Below are 27,183 nucleotides of genomic sequence, written 5' to 3' on the forward strand. Positions count from 1 at the left end.
ACTATTTCCTGCTTCACAAGAGTAGCTCAAGTTAAAAGCTATGTTCATATTTTATCATGCTCTTCTGATGAATGCTAATTTTTTTCTTAATATCCGGTTTACAAAACAAAATTCTAAAGTACTGACAAAATACTCCAAATTTTGTTTTCGTGCTTTTCATATTGTCTTGATGTCACAAAAGCTGCCATCAAATCATAAGTTTTTAAATACGTAGGAAGCTTCAGCCTTGATAACTACTCCAAAGTTGAGCCATTAGGTGTTTTTTCTTTTAAAGAAATGTAAAAATAAATTCTAATTGGCTCCTACAGCCAAGGCAAACAGTAAAAGCATATTTCAAAATGTGAGAATTCATGGAAATGCCTATGAAAATGACAATACTATTTCTCCTTTGGCAAAGGAAATTAAGTTCTTATAGAACAAATCTCCTAATCATTAACTTGGGTAGTTAACCAACATAAAGTGCAACTGAAAAGTCTCCAGAAAAAGCAATAGCTCAAATCCAAAATCCTTGCTGTGTATAATATACTATAGATAAGTAATACTTTTTTCCACAAATTAAAAATATTTCTTACCACTGAGTCATCAATTTCAGAGATGCTATTGTGACTCATATCCAAAGTTGTTAAAGTTCTCCAGGTTGGGATAATTGCTGTCACTGGACTACTTGAATCCAGTGCATCCTCTGGCTCCCACTGATCAAACTCAGAGGCCTCAGGCACCAGGATTTCCTATTTAAGAGAGGAACACCAACATTTGGTTTACATCTTCAGGGAGAGCTAATGGTTTTGGAAACTATGCCAACAATCCCATATAAGCAAGCATCAAAAGTGTCCCTGTGAAGGGACACATCCAAGCACTTCCTTCACTGAAACTTGAGATTCTGTAAGGTTAGAAAACACTTAGAATTCCATGGTTTTAAAAGCAGAACCTGCAATAGACAGTACAGAAAACTTCATGAACTCCAAATGGATATTTCCCCATTGTGCATGTTGGTTTTGCATGTGCTTTGAACACTCACCAGAAGCAGGAACTTGCTCTTACCTTCATTGATGTTGCTGAAAATCGAACACTCAGTGTGGCCAGAGCATGTTTTGATGAAGTCAGCCCTTTGATAAGCTTTCCCCCACAATGACTGATCTATTTTAAAAAATTGCATTACAAAGTCAGAAGTACTAGGACAGACAAATGAGACACAAAAGAGGTAGCCAAAAGCTTCAACAGCAGATTATATGGCAATCTGCAAAGTAGCTACTTCCTTAAAATCTCTTGAGATTATCAGGTCAGAAATATTGCCACTTGGCAAAGCTAAAGTAAGAAATTAGAGACATAACTACAGAAAAGTGAAATTCAAATTTATATTTAACCAAAGCTTCTCCACTGACTTTCCACCTGTCCCATGTATTCAAGGTGAAACTACCCAGGTGATTTAACAGGTCAAAGCATTTTTACTATTATAAAAAGATATCTTTCAAACTATGACTCCACCTGCAGACACATTCACTTGGGTTTCAGATCTCCTTTTTATCATAAGAAAAAAGAAATGCCTAGAAAGTGAGGATACAAATCTAATAACCTGAAGTCATCTAATTACAACAACTAAGTTTAAGATTACAAAGTCTCTTTTTCTGTAGCTCAATTTGAAACAACATTACTGAAAATCTGCTACAGCATCTATCCAGGTGCTTCTCTGTAAACACACATTACCCAACCATGAGAGCTGGCACATTTGCTGCTTTATCAGGGAAACCACAATGAACTGACAGAGACTGAAAAATCTGTCATTCTTGAAAAAATTCTTCCCAGATTACCACTGTTACTTTTTGGACAGTGCTTACTTTGGGATGAAAGTGCTCATCTAGTGTCAGTTAATGCAAAACCTTTAATGAACATACAATTTCAAAAGTCTTTAAGATCTAAAATCTTTCTTCCTCACATTCATGCTCACAGAAAAGGGGAAAATTGATACAATTCTGCAATAGCCTCTCTACTGTGTTAGACACTCTCACTCTACAGCCCATTGTAGTTTCTTTCCCATATGAGAATGACAATAAATTGCTGACTTCAGAAACACACTTCAGTTCTAAACCAACAACTGTCTCATATCAATAAGATAATAATACTCATGTACTAGAAAAAGAACAGCATCCACCAAAAGTGCACAGATTGCATGATAAAATTGGACATTCTCTCTCTCTGGAAAGACCTGAAGTAGTCAAGAAGGTATTTCAAAAACATACCCATTGAAAACTGCTAGAAATGCTGATATTTATACTGCAAGAACAGCAAAGAAAAAATCTGCAAATTATCAAGCAAGCAGCACTACATCCAAAATTGCACTTTCCCAAATAAATTTAATGTCAGGACATTTTCACAAATACTTGTACTTTTGTTTTTTCCAAATAAAAAGCACTTTGTAATAGGGAATCCTACCATAACAACTTATTAGCTCTTACGGCAGTGGAATGGCACTCAGGTATAGGTTTTGTGTGAATACTGGAAACTGTTTTTTTTTTTTTGGAAACACACACAGTGCAATTAGTCTTCTAATTTAAACATTATATCCTTATTTCCAAAACTTGTGAAAAAGCATTGTTTCACAAATTAAACAGTCTTCCTAAACTCTGCATTCCCCAATTCCAGCAGCAAATCAAAGCAGAGAATCACCAATTCTGAGATAATGGCAACTGCCTTGGCATTTGCACAGCACCTATGCGTTTACGGGCAGCATCTCAGCCTTACCTCTATTTGATGAAGTGATTTGAAAATAGACAGATCAAAAGGCAAGAGATGCTCCTGAATGTTACTGGTTCCAAAAGGTCCCCCTGTTCCAGTGACCTGGCATTTAAGACATTAAAGAACTGAGTTAGTGTACACAATCCAACTTGTTCACATTCCAGTCTTGCACAGGCATTGGCCCAAGGGCAGTGGCTTGGAAAGACAGCCAAAGTTCCAACCAATTTTTCAAATATGAAATGATTCATGAGACTTGCAGGTTAACTCTTCAGGAAAACAAATACTAGTTGCTCTAGCTAAGTGCACTGAACTTGAAGTGCCACCTTGTGCTTGCACTCTGTAGCACATGGGGCGTGCAAAAAGCAATATCATAGCAAGACTGACCAAAGCTCCATTCTCAGCTGAAAATCAGAGTTACATTCATTGAAAACAACTTCTTTGAAACCTGTGAGCCCTCCAAGTCAGCACTGTCTTTAATTCCACTACAAGGGATGAAGTTCAAGGCACTGACAAGATGGGTTTGAAGAAAACAAGCATTACACTGATAAATCAATAAAAAATCATGTGGTATTTCCATATGGTCATAGAATTCTGTCCTTAGAGCATGTCAGCAGCATAAAAAACAGGTGGTTTCATTTATATTTGCTGTGAATATAATTTGGAGAGAAAACTCTAAGGGTTTTCTCTGGTTTTATGTAGCTTACGATTTCTGAATGTGCCTACTCACAAGCATTCAAGAAGGGCTAGAAATTCTGCAGATGCTGATTTTTCTAAACAATAAGCTCTTCTCCAGCCAGAAAATCCTCCCTTTATAAGATTCTATACAGACAGAGGATGACAAAGGCATCTGAGGAGCCCCAGGAACACCAGCACAGCTGTGGTTTTGCTTTCCTGATCCACCATTTGATTTCAACTTTGAACAGACAACACAGCTAAAAGACAGCTCCTCATGCAATAAAGGGGCTAAAATGAATTATTCAGTCATAGCAAGCAGCGTTAAAAAATTACTCAGGGGAAGTCTAATTCACTTATTTGGTAGAAAAAAAGTCAAATTGTCTCCTGACAAAAAACATCTGTTCTGAAGCCATTTTACATTTATTCTGAAATGGCATTTTAGCTAAAAATTCAGGGCCATCTATGAAACTGAGGCGCTTTTAGGGTTTTATTTTTAACTTTCAGATGCAGTCAGACAGTGAGAAAGGGGTCAAGATTTATATAGATGCACATATGTACACGTATTCATATACAGTGGCCTACCCATAGTGCCTGCAAAGAAAGCAGGGTTGAAGAAGTCAATATTTATTTCTTTACCCATCCCTACTGGCACCCAGCAAGATTCTCTGGCTGCATCTATACAGAGGGCACTGCTGAAAAGACCACATTACACAGCAAACACCTTGGGTAGGGGACAGCATGGATTGAAGACTGGCAGCATAAACACCTATTTAACATTGACCTCACCTTTAGATATTTGAGTCTACAAGTGAAATCCAGAATATGCCCAAGATCTGTTTTGGCATCTCCATTAGCACAGGTAGGTTTGCCCTGCAGCAGCTGCTGAGTGACAGCATACAACTGCAAGGGCCTGATGGTGAAAACTTCTCCAGCCATTAAGAGCTGCTCTCCTGAAAAACAGAATAGCTTAGGATCAAACACAATGCTGCAAGGGTTACACAGGAATAAATGGTACAAGGAAAATATAGTGATACATGTTTGTCATTTACACTCTAAGATGAAAATTGAGGTAGCAAAATAATTTTTTAACACCAAAATAATTCAGGTATTCAAGTGGGCACTCATGATACAGGCCCAAAGTTCCTAATAAAACTAATGGCAAACTTCCCTCAGTCTTAACAGGACTAGAATTGAAGTTCCTTTACATAATGTAAGAGTTATGAAACTATTTCTGAGATATCTCTATAGCAGTTAGATTCTTTTCTATTAAGAAAACACAGCACCTGCTACCTAAAATACAGATCTCAGATCTTTGGCTATGCTGCCTAAAAGTAGAATTGTACTAAATGTGTTTTTTGGAAAGTATGGAGATTTTCTGCATGCTAGTACCAAAGCAAACACCCAGAACAGAAAATGCCTTATCTAATTATAATTTTACAATCCACTTTAACAGTAGGAACAGCAGGAAGCAGCATATAAAAGCCTCTCTGAAGGCACCATAAGCTCGATGTAGGCTACAGCAGCTGGAACACACACATGGAATCAATATCTTCCTTTTAGGGACACCAGTTTGACTTAATGGACAAGAAAGCATCAGCTTTTGTGATAAGAAGAGTTCTCAGAAATGCTCTGAGGAGTAAAATTCCCTTCAGCTTCAGTGGGAGGAAGTCCAAGAGTCCAGCTGCACATACATTACTGGAAAGTTACACTAAAACAGAGTAGTCAGTGACACATCAACAATTCTTGTATCAGTAAGACTGTAGGCACTAGAAAGCCAGCAAAGATTTCTTCACAAGTTCCTTTAAGATATTGCAAAATTCACTGAATGGACTCTCTGAGGAGGCTTCACCTAAAGGTAACTTTCTGCCAGAAAGTCTGAAATGGCATTGCTGAAACATACTTCACCAACTGTAATTATAAAGTAGCATCTTGTATGTCCTTCAAAACAAAAATAGCAGGGATTAATCCTTTCACATGCCTCCTGCTGTTAATGGAGCAACTGGAGCTGTTGTAGTTACAGTAAGAGCATTTCATTTTAATCTGCCAGCCTCAGAAAGACACACCCTTAAATTAACTGACCAGAAGGTCTCCTCTTACCTGAATTCTGGAAGAATAATATTTAGACATGTTAGGTGATCTCTTGCATTTAATACACAGACTGTCAGGACTCACTGACACAGACCAAGCTTCCTTACAGGTTACACTAAAACACTGAGACAGAGAGCTTAGCAAAAGCTTCTGATCACCACTGCCACATCCTATCTCTTAAGGACACAGACTAGGAGGCCCTTTTCAAAACATACATTCACCAATTTCTTGTTTCCAACAGTGGCTGTAAGACTGCTGCAGCTCCTCACAAAATGCAGCTTGAATTAAAGCACAAGCAGCAAAAAAAGACAAAAAAGAAAAAAGAGGGAGAAAAAGTATCAGCTGGATATGGAAGATCAGATCTCTCATTGTCTGGAGGTAAAATATGAAAGATATGTGAATGCATGAACATAGAGGAAAAAATTTGTGGAGAAATACTGTAAGTTCCTTACCTTTGTGAAAGAGCTCTTCAGCCAATGCAGCAGTGATCCCATTGATCTCCTGCAAACAATAAACCATTGCAATAAGTGTTGTTTGCATACTTATGGTTCCAATTTTTTAATTTGGACCTTTAGTGAAGTATCCTTTTATTGCTGTGGTAGAGGACTGGTTTTTTAACTGAAATTGGGGGTGACTGTTTTATAGATTTGTCTGTAACTTGAAAACGCTTCATAAAAATTACTTGATGTTTTATTTAATATGATTTTCACTTCCAAGATGAAAAACAGTGAAGTACATTTAAACAACCCCATTTTGCACACATTAATAAAAGGGAAGCAGCAACCAGAGCAAGTTATTACTAGGCATCATTAGCCCAATTTGGAAGACAGCTCTATTTTGAAAAAATACTACAAGTGTAGTGGTCTTCAAATTTGAATATTAAGACTATTGAGTGCCTCAAGCACTCAACATTTCCTCAGAATATCACTAACACAGAGAATGCTTTAGATTAACGGGTCTACAGAAAAAAAAGAGATATAAAAAATAAGTAGTCTTCTGGACTCCGCTATGTTTGCTGCAAAGTAATGCAAACCCCTCCTCTTCTCATCATCCCTCTTCCCCCCCCTGAACCCTCCCAGGTGCTCAAACTCCATTCCTGGCACTGACGGCTCCAGCAGGAAAGGCTGAAAACTCTCAGTGCAGGGATTTGCACTTTCTAAATCTGCAGGTGCAGAAAGACCAGTATAAGTATTTCCCACCTGGGCACCTCTCTTCACAAAAAGTAAATGCTCTGTGCAAGTCCAGAAATAGTTCTGGGTACTTCCAACAGCTTCCCTTTCAAAGGCCCACAAAAAGAACAAAATAAAACTGTGAGGGTGAAGCTTCCCCTAGACAAACATCTCATTTTAAGGTAGCTGCAAAGTATAAACAGATATTATGGATCATCGTCACATTAATATTTCATGAGTTTACTTTGCTGACAAATACCTCATGATTCATAACAAGGGAATACATCTACAGGACATCTGCAGCAGACAGCTCAGTTCATTTGATGAGGCAAGGATTTTAGAACATCACATTCTTAGTGCAACTGAAACCCCATTCACTGAGGATGAACAAAGCCTCCATGCCATAGTTTTGAGAACAACAAGCTCAAAGCTGTATTCCAAACAAAATTAAACAATTCTGATTCGCATTTGAATAAGCCAGTTACACTCATCTGGCAAGCACAGACAGAATTTAAAACTCTGCTCTGTGTCTCTTTTGTCATCTGGGACACAGAGCCAAAAATCTTTTTTCTATATTTATAATTGGAACAAGATTATAACTTAGACTGTTCAGTGACTAGCAGGCAAAAAAAAGGAACTCTATTCCTCTGTCAGATCTACAAGAGATCTACAAGAGACTTCTTCTTAGCTGTAACTACTTAGATGCATCACACCCACAGAAGTCCGTTGTTTGCAGGTGTCTGTGAACAGCAGTGTGTGAGTACTCAATGCTTTTCCTGCAAAACCTTCTATATGTAAGTTAACAAAACCAATCTTCTAAGATGACAAAGACAAGGCAACAAATAAGCATCCCCGTATCATTGCAGAAATCCTTTTCAATGTCAAAGTAACAATAAAATCCTACATTGCTGTCACATGCAACTGTTTCTCTTTGCTAGGCTGTACCCAAGAACAACAAAAGGCTTCAAAATGAGTTTAATGTATCAGTGGCTGGTATTTCTACTCCATTTAGTTCTAACCTGGGAAATCAAATTAAACAATCCTTACCGGAAATACTGCAAAAAAGAATAGACAAAAATATTGTAGCTTTCCTACATAAATTAATGAGGCAATATCAGGGATTATAATGTCTCCAGTATGTACATGGGTTGTCTGATAATGAAGATATTTTAAAAGATCAAAGTTCTGCAGAAAGGTCATCTTTTCCAGTAGAATTACTGTGGTAAATATTTAGCTTTTCTCCTGAATAATTAACACTTTTTTGATAAATATTTGAAAGTATTCTAAAGTTCCAAGCAAAAAATAATAGAGTTTACAACTAAGTCAGATCCCCCTAAAGCAAAGAACTGCAGATTAAGCAACATCTTTGCTCTAAATATCCAACAGCAGTTTAGAAACAGGGAAGCAATCATATCCAAATACTGCTAGCTCTCTGGAAAAGCAAAAAAACATAACAAGAGGAAAAAAATAGTCCTGAGAAAAAAGTCAGGGGCTAGGAAGAACTTATGCATGTGGAAGTTACAATACTGAAACTTTAATGGAACAGACATCATTTACAAGACAGAGCACAGAACAGAAAAATTATGCAATTTGCTGATGATCGCTGGAATTTTGGTCTATTTGAACAGAATTCTCTCTACATTGTCTGACATTTTGAATAAATTTAAAACCTCAAATCCATTTCAGAAGGCTTGACAGTCACAAAATTGTGCTTCTCCCTCAAGTCTGCAAGGCAATAGCAACACTGTGGAATAAACCTTCTACTGTTTTTATCTAAAAAGCTCTGAAGTCTCACCAGGATAATTATATTCATGTAACATAGCCAAACCAGGCTAAAACTTTTCTTGCTAAAACTTAATTAACACCTAATGGATCACTTGTGACTCATTTCTGAAGTTTTTCTATGAAACCCTGAAGGGCCTTCTAAAAACATCCTACCCCAAAGCAGTTACTGCTCCTTCTTTCTATTCAGTTCTCCAGTGCTTTTTCCTCTTGATGAAATTTCTTCTTCCCCTTACAAGATGTTGCCATATTGCAAAAAAAGCCTAACTATACACAAGAGATGAACAAATTGCAATCTGAACATGAAATCAAGTAATTGCTTCTTGCTTCAAGTATCCTTTACCGTAACATTCTGTATGCTGGAGCTATTTCTCCAAAGGCCACTCCATCATTGTGCTTCCACAGAGAAGCATCATTTTTCTTCATTTGGGCTACTGCAAACTGTTTCAGTGTGAACCACAGCTCCAGCCATTAGCCACTAAGTAGGGGGGTGTGGATCCATTATGCAATGTTCATTTGAGAGCCAGCACTTTTGACTTCAGCCTAACATTTATTCACAGCTTCCAACTCTCCTGCCAGCATTTATTTTCTCTTCTTAGCGTCCCTGCCCACACTGCTTCCCAGCACAGTGTCTCTACTGCAATAAAAAGTGGTGTCAAAAATCTTAAAAATATGCTTTGTTATATTGTGCAAAAGGTTGAAAAAGAGCCATTTCAGCAAACTCATGAAGATTCCACAGAATTCTCCCCAAGTCAGAGAACTAGGGAAAGAGACTCGGGCCTCTAGTCAGACATTAAAAACATAACTTACATATAAATGAAAGTGTAGGAAGTGTGACAAAACTTTTGGCGCAGTAACAGGGAACTTGAGCAGCAGAGTTTGCAGGTAGATCTCCAGTTCCTTTTGTCTTTTCTCCACGAGGCTTTTGGAATTTTTTCCAATTATCTTCTTTGGAGGTAACAGATTTTTATCTATTTTCTTCTCTGAAACAAGCTGAAATACAAAGACAAGAGCTAATACCTGACACACCATCTGAACTTGCACAAAAGATGCAATGGAACACATTAAGTGCATGTTGCCTGATCCTGGAAAGATCCAAAAATAAAATTACTTCAGTAAATTTAGCTACTGCCTTCAAAGTATTAGATATTTTCAGAAAGAACATTTTTTCATGAACATCAGAGTTTAGTAACAATGTCTGCTCAAAGAATCACTGTCAATACCAGGGCAGAATGCAACAAATGTGATAAAATAACCACTGCATTTCTGAGAAAGCAGAACTCTCTTGAATAAAGTAGACTTTTCCTCATTTTTGTTTTTTATCAGCACTGGTTGGTAACTATCCCATGCTACTTTAAGGACATATTTATCATCCACCGAGATGAGACTTTGGTCACCAAATCAGCTGACCATAAACATCCTTCTTAGCAAAAAGTTCAGTCACTCCAGCCTGAACTCTCCTCTCTGACACAGCTTCCACCCAAGGCTAAAGTTGTCTCAGTCAACCTCCCCCAGTTCAAGAGGGGAGTGTAACAGGGGCTAGTAACAATGTTCTCACAAAAAGGACTTAGTCTGCAGTTCAGAAAGCATCTGGCAGTTATTCTCTCTCTTTATTGAAGAAAGAAATTATGTAAACCATTCTATAAAACAGAACTACAAGAACTGTACAAAGTTTTGTAAGATACCAAGGTCACAGTTTTAACATTCTTACCTTTTCATGCAGGTCATGGAAATCACTGTAACGATGTTTGACTGTCCACTGATGATTGCCAACACTGACCTGAATAATGTACACCTGAAAGGATGAAATTCAAGTAAGGACACTGCAAAACATTTAAAGAGAAGCTGGCTGTGAGACTTGCTGATTGATGGAGCGCTGTGAGGTGGATCTGTATTCTGCAAGAATCAGAGCTAAGGAAATGCTAACCCAGCTCTGAGGTGGCTTTGCTGATGGGGGATGCCTGATCTCACTCACAAGGGTGCTCCAAAAGAACATGCAGCTGCCTCAGTGTAAAGCAATTGCTTTTTTTGCAACCCAAAGGTTAATGACAAAGGGCTCTAAGCTACTTCTTTTTCTGAAAGTTTCTGCTAACTGAAGTTGGTACTCATAGCTATACACAAGCCTGAGACAGCAGCATCCCTTCTTTCATCTACCAAGTTCCACAATGGGCAGAGGAACTTGGCAAGCATCCTGCTGTCACTTCAGTTAAGCAGAAATCTGGAGCTTAACCCTTGAGAAAACAGAACAAATCCTTTGGTTGGGTGGATGCCATTTTATTCATTTTGGGTAAAGCACACAAGACATCTTCCTGAAGAGTTACTGTGCCCAAATAATCACTACAATTACCTAAAGCAACCCAACATCTCCTAATACAAAAATAAGTATTTTTAGCCAAACAAATGTTTTCATTCTAGGTTACTTTCTAGACTGAACAGTTTTGCAGGAAACTTAGCCTACCTGAGATTGAGCCATCCCAAAGACATGTTAAAGGTACAAGCTAAAACACAATAAGAAAACAAACAAGGCTCCGCAAAACTAGTTCCACAGCTACTTGAATACAACAAATTAAATAAACTATATCAGCCAGTCCAACAATACTCTTTGGGGAAAACACCAACTTGTAATCAAATCTTGAAACCATTTAATACAGTCGAGAACTTGCTCACTTCCACAGATCACCCAGAGCTGACTCATAGCTGCTATGAGGATGATACACATCTAGTTGCTAAACCCACTTGAGAAAACAAAAAGCATCAACAGTTTCAATCTGTTACATAAAAGATCAGTTTTCACTTACTGCAAGTACAGAGCAGCACAATGTCAAACATTAAATAGAATACCACCTGCATTTTCAAAGATGAGCTACAGTTCATGCCAGTTTTATTTTTGTAAGCATCTGACACTGGCTCACTGAACAAATCCCAAGCTCTACAGAGAACCAAACCAAGATGTCTGACTAGTGCAGGCAGTGAGTGACACATCAGTGCTGGGATGAGCACTGAAAACACAGAAGAATGCCCACACAGAATTATGGACTCAATTAAGGCCTGTGCCTGTTTTCCTGTCATGTTGTGTTGGGAAACAGCAGATCAGGATTAATCACTATGCTGGTGACAAATCAGAACAGAAATAACACCAGCATTCAAAAGCACCTCATAACTTGAGAAAAGCAAGGAGAGACTCAAAGAAACAAAACTTAGAAGAAGTACTACATTTATAAGCCATAATAAAAATATCAATTTTTTTGGAAAGCTGACTGTGCTAAACTATGGCAGAGCAAGCAAGCAAGCAAGCAAGCAGCACATCTAAATGTAATGCACAATGAGTGCACAAGGCATGAAACCTAAGATTAGACACTGGAAAGTCAGTAACTCCACATGTCCCAACTGACAACTCACCAGGTGAGCAAGGAAACCCCTCCTCCCTGTATAAAACACAGAGTAAATTTGTAATAAAGGTTTAATAACCTTTTACTGAAATGGCAAGCACTGACCACTTCTAGAAACATAGCACTTAGTGAAATGGACAGTCTAGTTGGGAAAGTACCTGTTAAAGTGTTTGCACACACTGATACAATTCCTTAAGTTTTTAAAAAGCCGTAGCATTTCTCATCTAGAAGGCAGCCAGAGCAGGCAGTGCATATTAACCCCCCAAACAGCATCATTCTGCAGAGACAGCAACTGATTTCACATCAATCCACAAGCTGCCATTATCTTGAAGAATAAATATATAAATGCAACAGCTGATGTGCATATTAAGACTTGCCTTAATATAGAAATAAATAATTTTAAATTTTAAAAGATACCTTTAGATATTTTACTGGTTTTGGAGCTTAAGTTCATCACCAACAAATTTTGAGTGCACTAATATGACAAGGCTGACAGCTGAAGTTAACATTCTCCAAGGGCTGCCTCTCACACCAAGTGCTAAAGGAATACATGGATAGATGATGACATCCTCACTCTGCACTTTCTTGAAGACATAAATAAATACACCATGTGAAATCCCCACCCATCCTTACGCCACAAAGTGCACTTCTATTGAGCTAAAACACAAAACCTTTCACGTTCACAGGATTTCCTCCTCCAACTGTCTCTACCAAACCCTTCTGCATAAAAAGTTTTGTCCATCTTTCTATAGATCAGTTCTTTGGTTACATTCAACTTTGTAAAGTGTTTGGCATATTTGCAGTGTTATATATTTTTTTATTTTCTAGCAAGACACTACAAGTTCTTTGCAGTTAAGAGCCCACATCACCAAACAGCATCCCTTCATCTTCCTAAATACTGAGGGGTGAAAGACCTACTAAACATATTTAAACCAGATATTAAATGAACAACAGTGATTCCAGACTGCCTTTTGTTCACTTCCCATACAATACAAAAACCTGCCTACCTCGCTTTACATGGAGAACTGGCATTTCTACATTGTGTCTCATCCCACTGCACATGCTTCAGCACGGTAAAAAAACCAAATAACAACCCAACACTTAAATGACAGAGCTCTCCACAGGAAGCCTGGGACACAGGTGTGACTACAGCCAGGAGGTTCCAAATTCCAGAGCAGTGATGCAGCCACATCTCCTCCTCCTGCCTCAGTTTACACCCATTCGAGGAAGCAACAGTATTTCCTTAAATATCAAAGTTAGTATTTATGTTAAAAACAGCTGCAAAAACCAGGAAAAGCAGGAAGGCAATTTTAGGCTAAACAAATGCATAGCAGGAAACAAATGCAGCACTGACAGCCTTGAGGCCTTCTACATAAAACCAGTCTTCAGTAGCATCAGCTGGACCAGCACACCCAGGAGAAACACCCTGTAGAAATGCTCACAGCTTACTAACCCAACAGAAAACAAATCAACCAGTGCAGCATTTTTCCTGCTGGATTTACCCATACCTTGCCTTTCATGCTAAACACTCCAACAAGAATCATGGTTTTGAAAGTACCTTTAACATTACACAGAACTGTGGGCCTCCCTGATATATTCTACAGGATCTGATAGCACAGCTGTCAAATGGATGTCATGACAGCCCCTTTCTATTGAGACTGAGCTCTGAAATACAGAGTGCAACAGGAAGCTCATATGCCACAAGAAAAATCTTTTAAAAACAAGCATGTAGATAGGATCACTGCCACTAGCCTACATGGAATGGACGTTGCCATGCATGGAAGATGCAGGTTGCTACAGCTGTATTTTCTTTCTTACTTCTACCAAATTTGGCTGACTTTTACACCATTTAACAATCTCTGTCCTGGTGCAGGTCTCTGTCATAGCCTTAAGCATCACTCAACTAATCATGAACACTAAACACATGCTATTTTATTTCAAAAACGTTTCAGCCTGTGATGAATTTTGTAAAACTTCTGCTTTCATTTAAAGATCTATTCCCACATTTCTAATGGCTTGGGCCTATCTCATAAAAACTGACAAGAAGCCTTGGAGGGACAACAGCTAACAGCTTCAGGAGGTTTACACACAGGCAAGCTTAGTGCCAACATGCCTTCAAAGAGAATCAAGAGAATCAAAGTAGGAGCAAATACTGGTAAATCCTGTCTTTCATACACTGTACATTTAAAGCTCCCAAGAAAAATGGCATTAAAGTAGCATCGTATTTTCATAACCACTAAAGAAAGAAATCTGGTTTTGAAAAAATAAACTTCCTTGAGCTTAGCTGCAGCAGCTTAAAACGTTATCCTCAATTATGAGTTGATCAGATGAACACCACCTGCAGAGTCACACACCTGAACTCCAGCTCAGTCGAGAGCATTAATGGTGTTACCCGAGGGTGGCCCTAGCACAGCACCTGTTTGCAGGCTGAAGCAGCAAAGGAGCTCCTTTCACCTCCTGCACCATAACTTCCAGAGGGATAAAGGGGCAGATGACACTGGCATTTTGTCAACTGAATGCACCTGATTTTCTCATTCACTGGTATTGCATAATACTGATTGAAATTCTCAACACCAGAACTACTGAGCCTGGGTTCACACCTGACATGGAAGTTTCTAGTCCCCAAGCCACAGGTCTCACTGTGCCTCTCGGCTGACTGAGGGTTGAACCACATCCTAACACATCCCCCAGTAACATCTCAACAGCAGTGACAATACACATCATGCAACTAAGAGAATGAGCTCAGGCACTTCTCAAAAATTCATTTCAAGCTTGCACCAAACGCTCCACACATTTTTGCCTGTAAACATGGCAACTCGCCACTTGAAAGTCATTCCCACAATCGTGTTCTAATAGTCATCACCTGGGAAGGAGTCAGGCTCTTCATGTGACACACCTGCATAAAACTCTGTCCTATTAACAACTCAGAAACCACTCTCCTGTTGCTCTGTTTTCCCTGGATACATTTACAGGGGCAGAAGCATCAAGTATTACTTGTATCCATCACACAACTTTCCAAATACTGTCTTTCTAAACCATTGCACCCCTTTCCCTTTTATTTCCCACAGCAGGAAGTCTGTCATCCATGAGCATTCTGCCGAAAAAAGGTCTTTCAAATCACACTAAAATAAGGCAGAAGGAGAAAATATTTTTTAGTTATATAACTAAAGGGTGGTGTGCTCGAGGCATTTTTCTATCTGCAATTATACTGAGGTTTGTTCTAGGATGAGCTTCTTCCTGAAAAAACAGACCAATTAACTCTTGGTAGAATGCAACCAGATGAAAAACAAGTTATATATCAAAAGCTTCCTTCACTCCTTCCCGAAATTAAAACGCTGCTGGCAATTTTTTTTTTTTTTTTTTTTGATGGGGTAAAAGAAAAACTGCATATCCTAAATCATCTGATTTCCTCTGGAAATAAGATCAGACGGGTTTTTTATGATACTTCCACGCGAAGGAAAGATTTTCTGCTTTGTTTAGTCCAGCTTTGAAAGCTACGTTTACGCGACAGCAATCTTCCATAAACATACGCACATACACATAGAAATATACGGGCAAGAACACGACCCGGAGCCGCCGCCTCTCCCAGAGGACCAGGGCTACCCGGGGCTCGGGGCCGCCGCTCCCGGCGCAGCCCCGCTCCCACCGGCTCCGAGCCCCGAAGCCCCTCGGAAACTTGTGCCAAATGCGCTCCGTCCTCAGCGTGGGCACAGCTCCGGCCGGGCACAGCTGCCGGAGCAGCCCGGCTCCGAGCCCGGCTCCGAGCCCGGCTCCGAGCCCGGCACCGAGCCCGGCACCGAGCCCGGCACCGAGCCCGGCACCGAGCCCGGCTCTGAGCCCGGCTCCGAGCCCGGCACCGAGCCCGGCTCCGAGCCCGGCACCGAGCCCGGCTCCGAGCCCGGCTCCGAGCCCGGCTCCGAGCCCGGCCTCGCTCGCTCCCCCGGCACGGCTGGAGCGCCGGGCCCGCTGCCCCCATCCCGCACGGCCTCCCCGCTCCGCACCGTGTATGTCTCCACCAGCTCCGAGCCCAGCACTCGGGCCTCCCGCGGGGGCTCCTCGCCGTCCTCGCCTCCCGCCGCCGCCTCCATGTCGCCGGAGAAGCGCCGGGCGCGGCCGCTCAGGCCGTCACGGCTCCCCCGCGGCCGCCGCCGCCCGCCGCCGCCGCCCGCCCGGCCCGCGCTGCCGCCGCCGCCATCTTGGCTCGCCGCCCTCAGGGCGCGGCGCGCTCCGCCCGCGCCCCTTTAAGGGCGCAGGGGGCGGGGCCCGGCCGGGGCGGGGCCTGAGGCGGGCCCGGTACGGGGGCGGGGCTTGGCCCGCGGGGGCGGGGTCTCGCTGTCTGGACGCGCATGCGCGCTGGCTGTGCTCAGGGGGCGTCGCGCAGTGCGGTGCGGTGCGATCCAATGGAGAGCAATGGAATCAATGGAATCAGTGGAATCCATGGAATTCATGGAATCAATGGAATAAATGGAATCCAGTCCAACGCAGGGCTGTGGAATCGAACCCAGTCCAGTGCAATCCGATGGAGGCCAGTGGAATAGAATCCAATTCAATGCAATGGAGTCCGACAGAATCCAATCCAGTCCAATGCAATCCAATTGCCAATGCGATCCAATCCAGTGCAATCCAATGCAATCATGGAGTCCAATGGAGTCCAGTGGAGTCCAATGGAATCCAATGGAGGCCAGTGGAATAGAATCCAGTCCAATGCAATCCAGTGGAATCCAGTGGAATAGACTCCAGTCCAATGCAATCTAATGGAAACCAGTGGAATAGAATCTAATACAATGCAATCCAATGGAATGCAATGGAATCCAGTGGAATAGATCCGGTCCAGTGCAATCCAATGGAATCCAATGGAATAGAATCCAATCCAATGGAATCCAATCCAATCCAATCCAGTGCAATCCAATGAATCCAATCCAATGCAATCCACTGCTGTCCCATCCAATACAGGGCAATGCAGTGCAATCCAGTACAATCCAATGAATCCAACCCTGTCCAATCCAGTGCGGGCAATCCAGTCCAGTCCCTCTAGTGTGGAGCTGCCAAGGGCTGAGCCCCCTCCCAGTGTTGGAGCTGTGACCCTGTCCCAGCTGCTGGCAGCCTGTGGTGCACATCTGTAGCCACCAAGGGCTCCTGGAGGCTTGGACACTGCCACACCAGGCTGAGGTGCCACCTCAGTGGTTGTGTGACTGAGCTGCCTGGTGCCACCCCAAAAACAGTGCTGAGGAGCTGGGCTGATGGGCCAGACCTCAGGAATAAGCCCAGAGTGAACTCGGGGTGCTGTTTGGGGTGATTTACTGACAGCATGGACTTCACTTTCACTGTCCTGCTCAGCATGGGGAAGTGTTTCAAGCCTGAACACGCTAAAAGATCTTGCCAAGAATTTGTAACAGAAGTGGAGAATCTAAAAGATGGCAAGCAAACTCTCCTCAGCCTTTTCCCTTGAGCTGAACCTGAGCTGCCCTGAGGGGAAGTCATACTATGGCAACCTTTCTGACAGGCTCAGAATGCCTGTTCTGTTCCTGCCTCACCAGGAACAGAAAATTGCAGGAGAGAGGATATAATGAGTTTCTTTTGGAGTATCTGAGTGTATTAAAATTGAGAGGTTATCTAGAAAGATTATGTTTTGGCAGAAGGATGCATCAAGCATCCATCAAGGCTTTGAAATATACTCTGTGCTACATTACACACAGAAGGATTATGTTTTGGACTGTCAAATCAAGGAGATTTTGTTAAAAAGTACTTTCCAGCAGAATGAAAGCAGCATCTGCCTGCCCTTCCTTATGCTACCTAAGAGAAGATGCAATTAGCTCAGCATGGTGTCATGAAGTGCAAATGCCCTGGCTGGATGTGAGGAGCTGCAGGGGCAATGCTGGTGTCTCACAGATGCCATCAGAACTGCAGTGGCAGATGAGCAAACACACCACTGCAAAAAGAACTGGAAAAACTCATTTTGGGGTGTTTCTCACTGAAAAATGTTTTTCCTTGGTCAGGATGAAGCTGAAGGATGATGTGCAAAAGGACAAAAGACAGAGAGTACAGGCAGCCCAACAGGGATTTTCTAATGCTATCCCAGCATCAGGAACTGCTGCTGAGCTCAGCCTCTTCATGAGATAGTAAGTGGGTTTGGAGAGCAACTTTAATTAAGCTTCCTCTGAATGTCCCATCTCCTTAATTAAATAAAAATTTGCAGCCCGGCTGTCGGGTTTGATCAGTGCCCGTCTCCTCCTGAAGCAGTTCCTGCCTGCAGGCACAGCAGCGGCTCATGGTGTGACAGCCCTGTCCTGGCTCACAGAGGAGAGGAGCAATGTGCCTATGGAAGGGGGAAAATGGGTTCTCCTTCAGCTAAAATATTCCAAGTAGTGTTTAGGAAAGAGTACATTAAATAATTCTGCTGTTGCTGGGTCTGGACTCTCAGGGCCATGTGCCCAAGGCAGGGAAGGGGGATATGGAGCATTTTGCTGCAGTTTGGAGCCATGACACAGCCAAAGGAGCCCTGTAAACATCCCTAATCTCAAATAAAATTGCAATTTAGTTGAGCTTCTGTCCTTTATTTCTTTACATTTGATGTCAAGAATGCCTCTGCTAGTTTTGCAGTGGGTTACAGCAGCTTGGAAATGAGAACCTGAAATGAAGTTTTGGAGGAAAAAAGCCAAGTAAAGCTTCCCAGTTGTCTTGGTAGCTTGGAGGGACTGACAAGTGGGACAGCATGTCAGGATGCAGCTGGAGCTAGCAGTCTGTACCTGACCCCAGTGAGAGCTGGTGTGTCACCGGGCCAGCTGTACCCAGATTTAAGGCACTTGTGCTGGCAGCCTCCTCGGGCTGTGGATAGCCACACTCCCTGTCTGCCACGGGGCTCAGGTGAGGAGGCACAGGAAGCAGCAGGAGAGGGTGGTTTTCCCTCAGAACAGCCCATACCTGCAGTAGCTCCTTCCTGTGCTTTGCATGGCAGAGGCTTTGGGTTTCCCTACAAAACCCCAATTCCCAATCCTTTTGTAAGCAAACAACTTCGGAGAGCCAGGGGATGCTGGAAGCTTTGTCTCCAGGCAGCCGGCGGGGAGGCAGGGGTTGGCACAACGCCACTCGCCTGCGCCTCCTTCCCCGGGAGGAACATCACCTCCCTCCGCTGCCAGATGGGATTTCATCCTTTCCTCTGGGCTCAGCTCTGGTTTGTAAGTCTCTGCCTCCATCAGATGTTCACAGAAGTGCAGCTTTCCCATGCCAGTAGGGTGGCAGCAGCCCAAATTTCCCCTCTCTGAGCACACAGAGACCCTTCCTCCAACATCCCAGCCTGAATTTCACCCCAGCTCTCCCCAGCAGACCTTTTAAAGGCAATGTTGGAGCTGTCTCTCCTGCGCTACATTGACCCTAAATATATTCTGACACATCCCAGGGGCTGTTTTCAGGGTGACTCAGAGCCATCACTTCCCAGGATGGAGGGACAGGGCCAGCCGTGATTCCTCAGCCCCTGTCCTGGAGCCTGCTAGTGCCCAGAGCTGGCACCTGCCACCTGCAGTGAATCCCAAGGCCAGAGAAGCAGTCAGGGGCTGGGGCTTGCCTCGGGGCAGCGGTTCATTGGGAAGGTCTCTCTGGGGTTGCCCACGAGGTTTTGGGGGGTGGTTTGGTTCTGGGGAACAGCAGGTCTCCCATCCCAGCCTGTGCTCTCGCCTAAGAACAGGCTCCTTTAACAAAACTACTTCCCTCTGCTGCTGTTTCTGACTTCCGTGTGTTAAAGGCAACCAAAATATTAAATACATTCAAATTAGTAAGACTAACTGCTTCAAAAAATGTAACAATTTTCCCTTTTATTCCATCTGCTACGCCTATGCTGAGCAGAGGCAGGGCTGGGCTGAAGCCTGGGAAAATCAAGGCCAGCAGGTGCCCACAAGACCACAGTTCCTATCAGGCTCTGTAGTGATTTAATCTTTCAGGACTCAAAACCTGGGAGAATACGATGTGGGGATGGCTTTGTGCTCACCTGCATCCCCACTTTGTGCTGACACCACCTGGTTAATGTTGCTTTGGCTTGGGCATTCCACAGGGACTGCAGGTTTTTCCATGCAGCATGATTCTTCTTAAAGGTGGATTTGTAGTAAAGATGAAAACTAGCAGTTGCATTAATTTTATTTTTAATTTTGCAAACTAATTTTGACATGAGCCAGCTGGAGGTGAGACCTTGCCACCCTGTGGTGCCAGAGCCATCTGTAGCCCCTCTGGACACAAGAGGGAGTCCTGAATCATTGAAAAGACAGGTTTGTTTGCTGTGGATTAAAACACTTTTTGCTGCACTGAGAAAACTGCTCATCACTTGGAGGCCTTTGGTGTTTTTTGCTCTCCACTGTGGCAGGGTAAATCTATGGTAAACCCACAGTAAATCCAGGAGTGTGCATTTTGGCTGTTTGCAGTGGGGACAGATCAGCGAGCTGGCTGGGTGAAGTGAGTCATGACTTCCCAAAGGACTGGCAATTATCCCTGGAATCAAACAGGGTTGATACCCCCATTTTGATAGCTGATCCCCACATTTTGCTGCCCTAGCTGAAAACAGAAAACTGTGGCAAAGCTCCATGTGTCTCCACGCTACTGTCCGTGGCACTGGGACTGCACATTCCCCCCAAGCCCTCCCGAGGCCATTGGCCCCAGCTGCAGGTCCCCCGTGGATTTGGGGACACGCAGCAGAGGGGACGAGGGGCCCTGAGACCCCCTGTTCCCACTGCCCTGGGGGACATTTGCTCCTGGACAGGGATATTTTGGGACACGTGCCTTTCCTCTAATACCCGATCCTATCTGGCACGGTATAATCTTTCTAACGCAGCTCCCAGGGGGAACACGCTGGAGGTGGAGGTGACACGATGGCACGGCTCCAGCCAGGACAGCCAAGAGCCGCGATACATCAGCAATTCCGGCAGGTCTTGCTCAAAAGCGGTGGCTTGATCCCACAACAGAGTCACGAGGAAAGCTCCAGCTGCTCCGGAGCGGGGCCGGCGCTGGCGCTGCCGCTGGCCCGGACGTGCCAGCGCCGGGCTCGGTGGTGTCCCCGTCCCCAGGCACGCAGGCCAGGCATTCCTGGGGGGCCGGGCATGCGGGGCTGGCCCCAGCCCCCTATATCAGCCCTGCCCGCGGGGCAGCGCCGGCAGAGTGACCGCGACAGCCCCCGGCCCTCGCCCAGCCATGGATGACATTTATAAGGCAGCGGTGAGTGTCTCCCCGCGGGGCTGTGGGCTGGGGAGAGGGGGGGTCTGAAATGGATCTAAGGATTTTTGTTGTAGGTTCCAATAATTCAGTGAGAAATGAAAATGAGAAATAATTATAAGGCAGCAACTCTTAGTCAACGTCCTCATCCAGGACACAGACCTCTCCCTATCATGGCTCTGGAAGTTTCACACTCCTCTTAAAAGTGTGAAACTCTTAACAATGACCCCCTGGTTCCCCACTGAAAAGCAGGGAGATGGCTCCTAGGTGAAGATATAAATCTCAATAAAACCTGCAAGGCATAAGAGATGACTCTTGGTTTTAGCCCAGACAAAGCAGAGGAGGATTTCCCAGAAAAGAAACATTATTTTTATGGGTTAAAACTCACCTTCTTTCTGGTGCTTTACAATTCTGCCATTGCTTTGTTCCCCCCTTCTTAGCTGAATATTTTTCAGAGAGATTTTAAAAAACCCTCGTTTTTTTCTCAGTTATTTCCAAACCTCCTCCTCTGCTTTGCTGCTCCTGCTCTGTGCTGTGCAGAATCCAGAATGTGAGCTATGCCCTGGGGAACGTGGAGCATCCTTGGGCTATTTTAACTTCCACAGCTGCACACTGTGCTCACTGTGTAAACCCAAACTATTTGGTCTGTAATAAGAACACTGCATTATTCTGTAACGTAGGCAGACAGAGATGTGCAAGTGGATTAAGGATGAAAATAGAGTCTGGATTGTGTGGATTGCTATTGCATCCATAACTGGATTTACAGTAAGAGCTTTTTCGTGCTTTTCCCTCCTTAAATATACAGCTGATCAAGTTTGATTTTAAGCAAGAGCACAAAAAATGCATCATACCAGTCTTATTATTATGGCAAGGTTTTTAGAAGGAAGGAATATCATCCTTGGTAGGTAACTGAAAAAAAACCCCAATGCTCACACATCCCCTGTCCTTTGGTCAGCCTTGAACCTTGGAAATGGAACCCCTGTAGTGACCCTGATAGTGTGAAAAGGTTCAGGAAAGGTTGAGTCCCCCAACCAACACCTTCAAAACGGAGAAAAATGGAACCTGTAAAATCAAAGGAAATCCAGGCCTTTCTAATTAAGATTTTTAATTAAATAAGTTCTCTGTGACTGAAGGTACAGGCTCTTTCCTCATTGCATAGGGATCACATAGCCATTAATTAGGTAAATGTAGGGTTTGAGTCCTGGGCATTAACTCCCAGCACCTTTACAGAGGCAAAACAAGTCCAAGCCAGGCACAGCTGAGACAAACAGCTCTTTTGTGGAGCTGTTTTCTATTTCCCTCAATTTAGACTGTAAAGAAAACATTTACCTGTGGAAGAAAAAAATTAAGAACTTCAGTTTCCCCTGACTTCCAACAGAACCATGGGATGGAGAGAAGAGCTTTTAAAAGCAAAATACAGCAGATTTGGCACTACCACAGCTGCTGCAGTGCTGTGAGCTTAGAGCCTGCCTTCCCACACTGCAGTCAGAAAAACCTGTTCCTGGAATGATGTGGAGGGAAAAGAGGAATAAGGTAGCAAACAGCACCCACATCCAGAATGAACTACGAATATCTCAAGAGACATTTTTGTGACAAAAATATCACTCTATAGCAACAATGCATTTAATTTATATACACATCTATCACTTCAGTACTCAAGGAGGCTTTAAAATGGAATAGCTGTGTATTTTATGCATGTTGATAGCGTATATTAATATTACATTTATGCCAAATCCCCTACGTGCAGTCAGAGGACCCAATGGATTTTCATCTTACCCACTCATGCCTAGATAAGGGTGTGCAAACACAAAACTATTTTGGGAATATTTTTAGGCTCTGTTAAGTGGTGCCTAGAACAGTGCCAGGGACAAGTGTCCAGATAAAGGGCTGCAAGGATAAATACCAAAGCCTGGGAACAATCAGGGAGCTCATCTTTATCTCCAACACCTCTCACCCAGGCTTATAAATAGCGACTGCGCCAGGAGTGTCATGTTACAGAGCAGGACGTGGCTGTGGCCATCGTGGTGGTGGCTGCCCTTGCTCTGCCCAAAAAATGTCTACAGAGGGCCAGCAGCTGCCTGCTTGCCTTCAGCAGCACCAGAAACACACTGGGCTTGGGTTTCCTCCAGCAGTGGAGAAAAATCCTGCCACCGTCCTTAGTGCTTCTGCCAAGTCCTCACCTCCTGGAGCATGGGGAGTGGGATAAAATGCTCTGCCTGCTCCCACAGGCTCTGACCTGCTAAGGAAAAGTATTTTCTCTGCTTCTTGCTGCAAGCAGGAAGAAGCAGCTGGCTTGTGCAAAACCATTGCCCTTCGGGGCAAAAGAATCAGTTTTCACTCAAAGACACAACCCGGGGTTTTGGGGTCCTGCCCAAACACAGCATGGCAGGGATGGGTGTTGGGGGCCACTGGCATTGGGGTGGCAGCAAGGAGAATTTAGTGGGGTCAGATAGGGCAGGCATGGGTCCCTACCAGGCTGGATCTAGAGAGGCTGTTGACCAGCACAGGAAGGAGAAGTTGATGTTTTCATGGATGCTTCCAAAGGGGCAGTTGGACATGGTGGTGAGGGCAGCAAGTTCAGCTAAGCAGTACCTGGAATGAAGCCAAAGAGAGAAAGGCACTTAAACAGGTATGACACAGAGCTGATTGATTTCCCTTTGCTCTCCTCATTGATTATTTTCATTAATTCATGCTAATAAACTCCCACTACCATCAGTCTGTGGGGATTGAATTAGGGCAGAGTTTGGGAACAGTCTGCCATCCCATGTCAGCAAATGCCTGTTGGCTCCACAGGCCATTTCTTCAGAGATTCCCAAAACAGACTAAAGGGAATAGCAGCTCCCTTCAGAGCCAGACACCTTTGTAATAACACTGGCTGAGATGGAAGCAGAGCAGTTAAGCTTCCTGAATCTAGGCCTGAAAAACAACTACCAGGGATAGTCTTGTCTACCTCTCCCTCTCCAGGGAACTCTCAAGCACATCTCATCTCATCTCTGATCTGGCATTGGCCCACATGTGAGCAGCCCTCAGCAGTGCAGCCATTCTGTAGTGGAACCTGCCAGCCACAAGAAATTCTCCCCAAATGGATGACAGAGGCATATTCTTTTCCCAGCAGTCTTTCCATGCTTGTACAAAGGCTATTTCTGCCATGCATTAGCATCTACTACTTTGGAGAGGTTATGTTTACTTTAAAGGAGATGTGAATAACTTTTTTAAAGGGAAGAATCTCTTTGACTACAAAAACTTGTTGTGTCAAAACCCCTCTGGCTGTACATTTCCTAGTCCATGAGGTTACTTCTTGTGAGGTTTAGTTGACCCTGGCAAAGGCTGTTGAACCAACAACATGTCCTTTAGCAATTAGCGATGCTGGCAAAATTAAAATTACTTGGTGTCTGTGTTTTCCTTACAGGTTGAGCAGCTGACAGAAGAACAAAAAAATGGTAGGTGCATCTTCAACCTGACACCACAGCCTGAAGTAGAGCTCCCCAGCCAGCAGCTCTGCCTGCCTCAGCAATAATGCTCTGGAAAATTCTTTGGCCACACTGGCCAAGGCAGGGCATGACCCAGGGATTTTGATCCATCAGCATTCCTAGGAAGGCAGTTTCTGTGGTGTGCCTGGAGTCCCTCAGTGCCATGCCTGGGCACTGCTGGGGTGCACAGTCAGGGGAGGCTGTGCCTGGGATGAGCCCCCTGCCTGCAGGCTCCAGCTGCAGGGCAGGACCCCCTCACATCTCCCCTCCCCTCTCTCTCCAGAGTTCAAGGCTGCCTTTGACATCTTCGTGCTGGGGGCAGAGGATGGCTGCATCAGCACCAAGGAGCTGGGGAAGGTGATGAGGATGCTGGGGCAGAACCCCACCCCTGAGGAGCTGCAGGAGATGATAGATGAGGTGGATGAAGATGGTGAGAAGTTTGGGTTTCTTCCACTCTCTCAAGGACCATCCCCACGTCTGGGGGTGTGGGGGCCATCTGTGCAGTGCTGGCAGGATCTGTGCTGGGACAGTCACAGCTGTGGGGTGCAACCTGCTGTGAATTCAAAGGACTTTACCCACCAAACCTCAGCACAGTTCCTTTATGGAATATCTAGGCAAAGAGAAACTATAGAATTTTTTATTCCTACAACGATCAGACTGCTTGAACTGATTTTGAGGGGGGGTTACTGTGAAATCGTACAGATCCTTTTAAAAAACAAAATACAGGCTGAATGTAGGAACTGCCATTTCAGAAATGCCAGTTAGAGGAATCTGCCATCAGGAAAGTCTCTCACTGCTCAATTGTCCACACCCCCACATAACTAACTGTCAATACTGATTAAATCAGTGTACTGATGATCACACATAACAAAATCCACTGTAGGCACTTGGGCAGAAATACCACACTAAGTAACTGGAAAATAAAAAAGCAGTTAAAAATCAGGCAAAAAAAGAAAGCATCTGAGTAATTGAAAACAACACTACTATAGTGTGAGTGCAAAACCACACTACATGAATACCTGCCTTCTGGAGCTTTCAATATTAATACCTAAATGAGATGGACAGGTATCTCCATAGCAGGAATTTCCATTCCTTGGTGCTTCCAGAAGGACTTTTGCCAAGGCAAAATGACTGTGAAAGGCAAAACTTCACTTACGAGGTCAGAGAAAGGCCTCAGTCACTTATTCCAGCATCCTGAGAGCTGACTCTTGCTGCAGGGCTACTCTCCTGAGTTTTGGCCCTTGGCTCCTGAAGGGAAGGGTGATCCCTCATTGGCATTGCCCGTCCACCCCTCGTAGCTCCAGCTGATGGCTCCAGCTGGGCTCCCCTTTCCTGCATTCCTCAAGCCCAGTATGAGAAGAGACTGAGGCTTCAGACCTTGTATATTCTTCCAGTTTGACTTGTAGAGGCACTGTCTGATGGCAGTCTTTGTTTTTAACTTTAACAATAATAGGTTTAACATCACCACTTAAGGTTTTGGGGTTCTGAGTTCATGTGGCTGTGCAGGGAAGCTGGGTGGGCCAGTCTGGTGGTGCTGCCCATGGAGAAGTGTGGAGCTCAGTCAGGGTCCCAGTGCTGGCCAGCTGGCCCCAGAAAGCTCATTCTTCCCTCAGGCAGTGGCACTGTGGACTTCGATGAGTTCCTGGTTATGATGGTCCGGTGTATGAAAGATGACAGCAAAGGAAAAACTGAAGAGGAACTCTCAGACCTCTTCAGGATGTTTGATAAGTAAGAGCCATGAGCACAGCAAGGTGGGGGAGGAGGGGTGCAGCCAGCCTGGCCCCCTCCCCAGCTGCTCTGTCTGGTCCTGAGCTCTTCTGTCCTGGCACAGAAATGCTGATGGCTACATCGACCTTGAGGAGCTGAAGATCATGCTGCAGGCAACAGGAGAGACCATCACCGAGGATGACATAGAAGAACTGATGAAAGATGGGGATAAAAACAACGATGGCAGGATTGACTATGATGGTAGGACTCTTCCTTGCACGTGGTTTGGTCACAAGCCCTTGGTCATGCCCCTGGGTAGCTCCCATGGTCTTGGTTGAGCACAAGCTCATGCAGGCAGTGCTGGGCCACACATCTGAGAGGAGCATGTGTGCACAGGGATGAGGGGGTTCTTACACTCGTGAAATGGGAGCAAGGACCTGGGGCTGCCTCACCTGTCCCTTGCTGCACTGAAGCACTGCCACTTTTCAGCAGTCCCCTCCTGCCCCCTTAACACAAGCACCATTTCTAAGGGGCTGTATCTTTGAATGTGCTGCAGACAAAATGATGCCCAGACCATGTGGTGGCAGCTGAGGGTGAGGCTGGGCTCCAGTGACATTTCCAGCAGGAGTCACAAGGAGTCCTCACCACAGTCAGAGGAAGAGTAGCCATCCCCCCCTTGGCCTCTCACATATCGTGAGGGTGGAAAAGGAGTCAGGGCTGGGAAAAGCTGCCAAGCTTTTAGCAGCTGTGAGGGCACTTGGGTCTCACCTCACACTCTTGTCTCCAATGTCTTCCCCTTGGCAGAGTTCCTGGAGTTTATGAAGGGGGTTGAATAAATCTGAGGCCAGATGGACAGCTTGAATCTCCTAAACCCTCCAGCCCTGCATCTCATCTCCTTGACTAAGTCCCCTGGCTACCAGCATGAAGACTGAGTGCTGAGAAGGGCGGCCAGGGGGAAATAAAACCTGTTAATACCCA

General features: G+C 44.1%; 2 protein-coding genes across 3 annotated transcripts in view; one reads left to right on the plus strand and one right to left on the minus strand.

The window, feature by feature from the left end:
* NISCH (nischarin) overlaps positions 1-15,982 on the minus strand; it is a 29,459-nt gene extending 13,477 nt beyond the window's left edge. The window contains exons 1-8 of one of the 2 annotated variants that reach the window (XR_004148846.2): positions 15,838-15,974; positions 10,159-10,242; positions 9,258-9,440; positions 5,949-5,997; positions 4,195-4,358; positions 2,740-2,835; positions 1,042-1,137; positions 573-728 (exon numbers count right to left, since the gene is read on the minus strand). Coding sequence is in view for 1 of the 2 variants with exons in the window: in XM_021533741.3 (XP_021389416.3) it covers positions 573-728; positions 1,042-1,137; positions 2,740-2,835; positions 4,195-4,358; positions 5,949-5,997; positions 9,258-9,440; positions 10,159-10,242; positions 15,838-15,924 (915 nt within the window). In the remaining variant the exon portion in view is untranslated. Of the gene's footprint in view, positions 1-572; positions 729-1,041; positions 1,138-2,739; positions 2,836-4,194; positions 4,359-5,948; positions 5,998-9,257; positions 9,441-10,158; positions 10,243-15,837 lie in introns of both variants that reach the window. The other variant, XM_021533741.3, reaches the window with a different exon arrangement.
* A 4,923-nt stretch (positions 15,983-20,905) lies between these two features.
* TNNC1 (troponin C1, slow skeletal and cardiac type) lies at positions 20,906-27,183 on the plus strand. The gene is made up of 6 exons (XM_021533730.3): positions 20,906-21,031; positions 24,438-24,468; positions 24,782-24,928; positions 26,112-26,226; positions 26,330-26,466; positions 27,010-27,183. Exons 1-6 carry the CDS (start codon positions 21,008-21,010, stop codon positions 27,039-27,041), a joined length of 486 nt encoding a protein of 161 aa, XP_021389405.1. The 5' UTR covers positions 20,906-21,007; the 3' UTR covers positions 27,042-27,183.

The sequence above is a fragment of the Lonchura striata genome, chromosome 12 (genome assembly GCF_046129695.1).
Source record: "Lonchura striata isolate bLonStr1 chromosome 12, bLonStr1.mat, whole genome shotgun sequence".
Taxonomy (NCBI): Eukaryota; Metazoa; Chordata; class Aves; order Passeriformes; family Estrildidae; genus Lonchura; species Lonchura striata.

Coding starts and splice junctions, on each gene's coding strand:
- TNNC1 (XM_021533730.3), top strand. CDS start 21,008: ATGGATGACATTTATAAGGCAGCG. Junction 24,929..26,111: donor AGATGAGGTGGATGAAGATG/GTGAGAAGTTTG, acceptor TTCTTCCCTCAG/GCAGTGGCACTGTGGACTTC. Junction 26,467..27,009: donor TGGCAGGATTGACTATGATG/GTAGGACTCTTC, acceptor TCCCCTTGGCAG/AGTTCCTGGAGTTTATGAAG.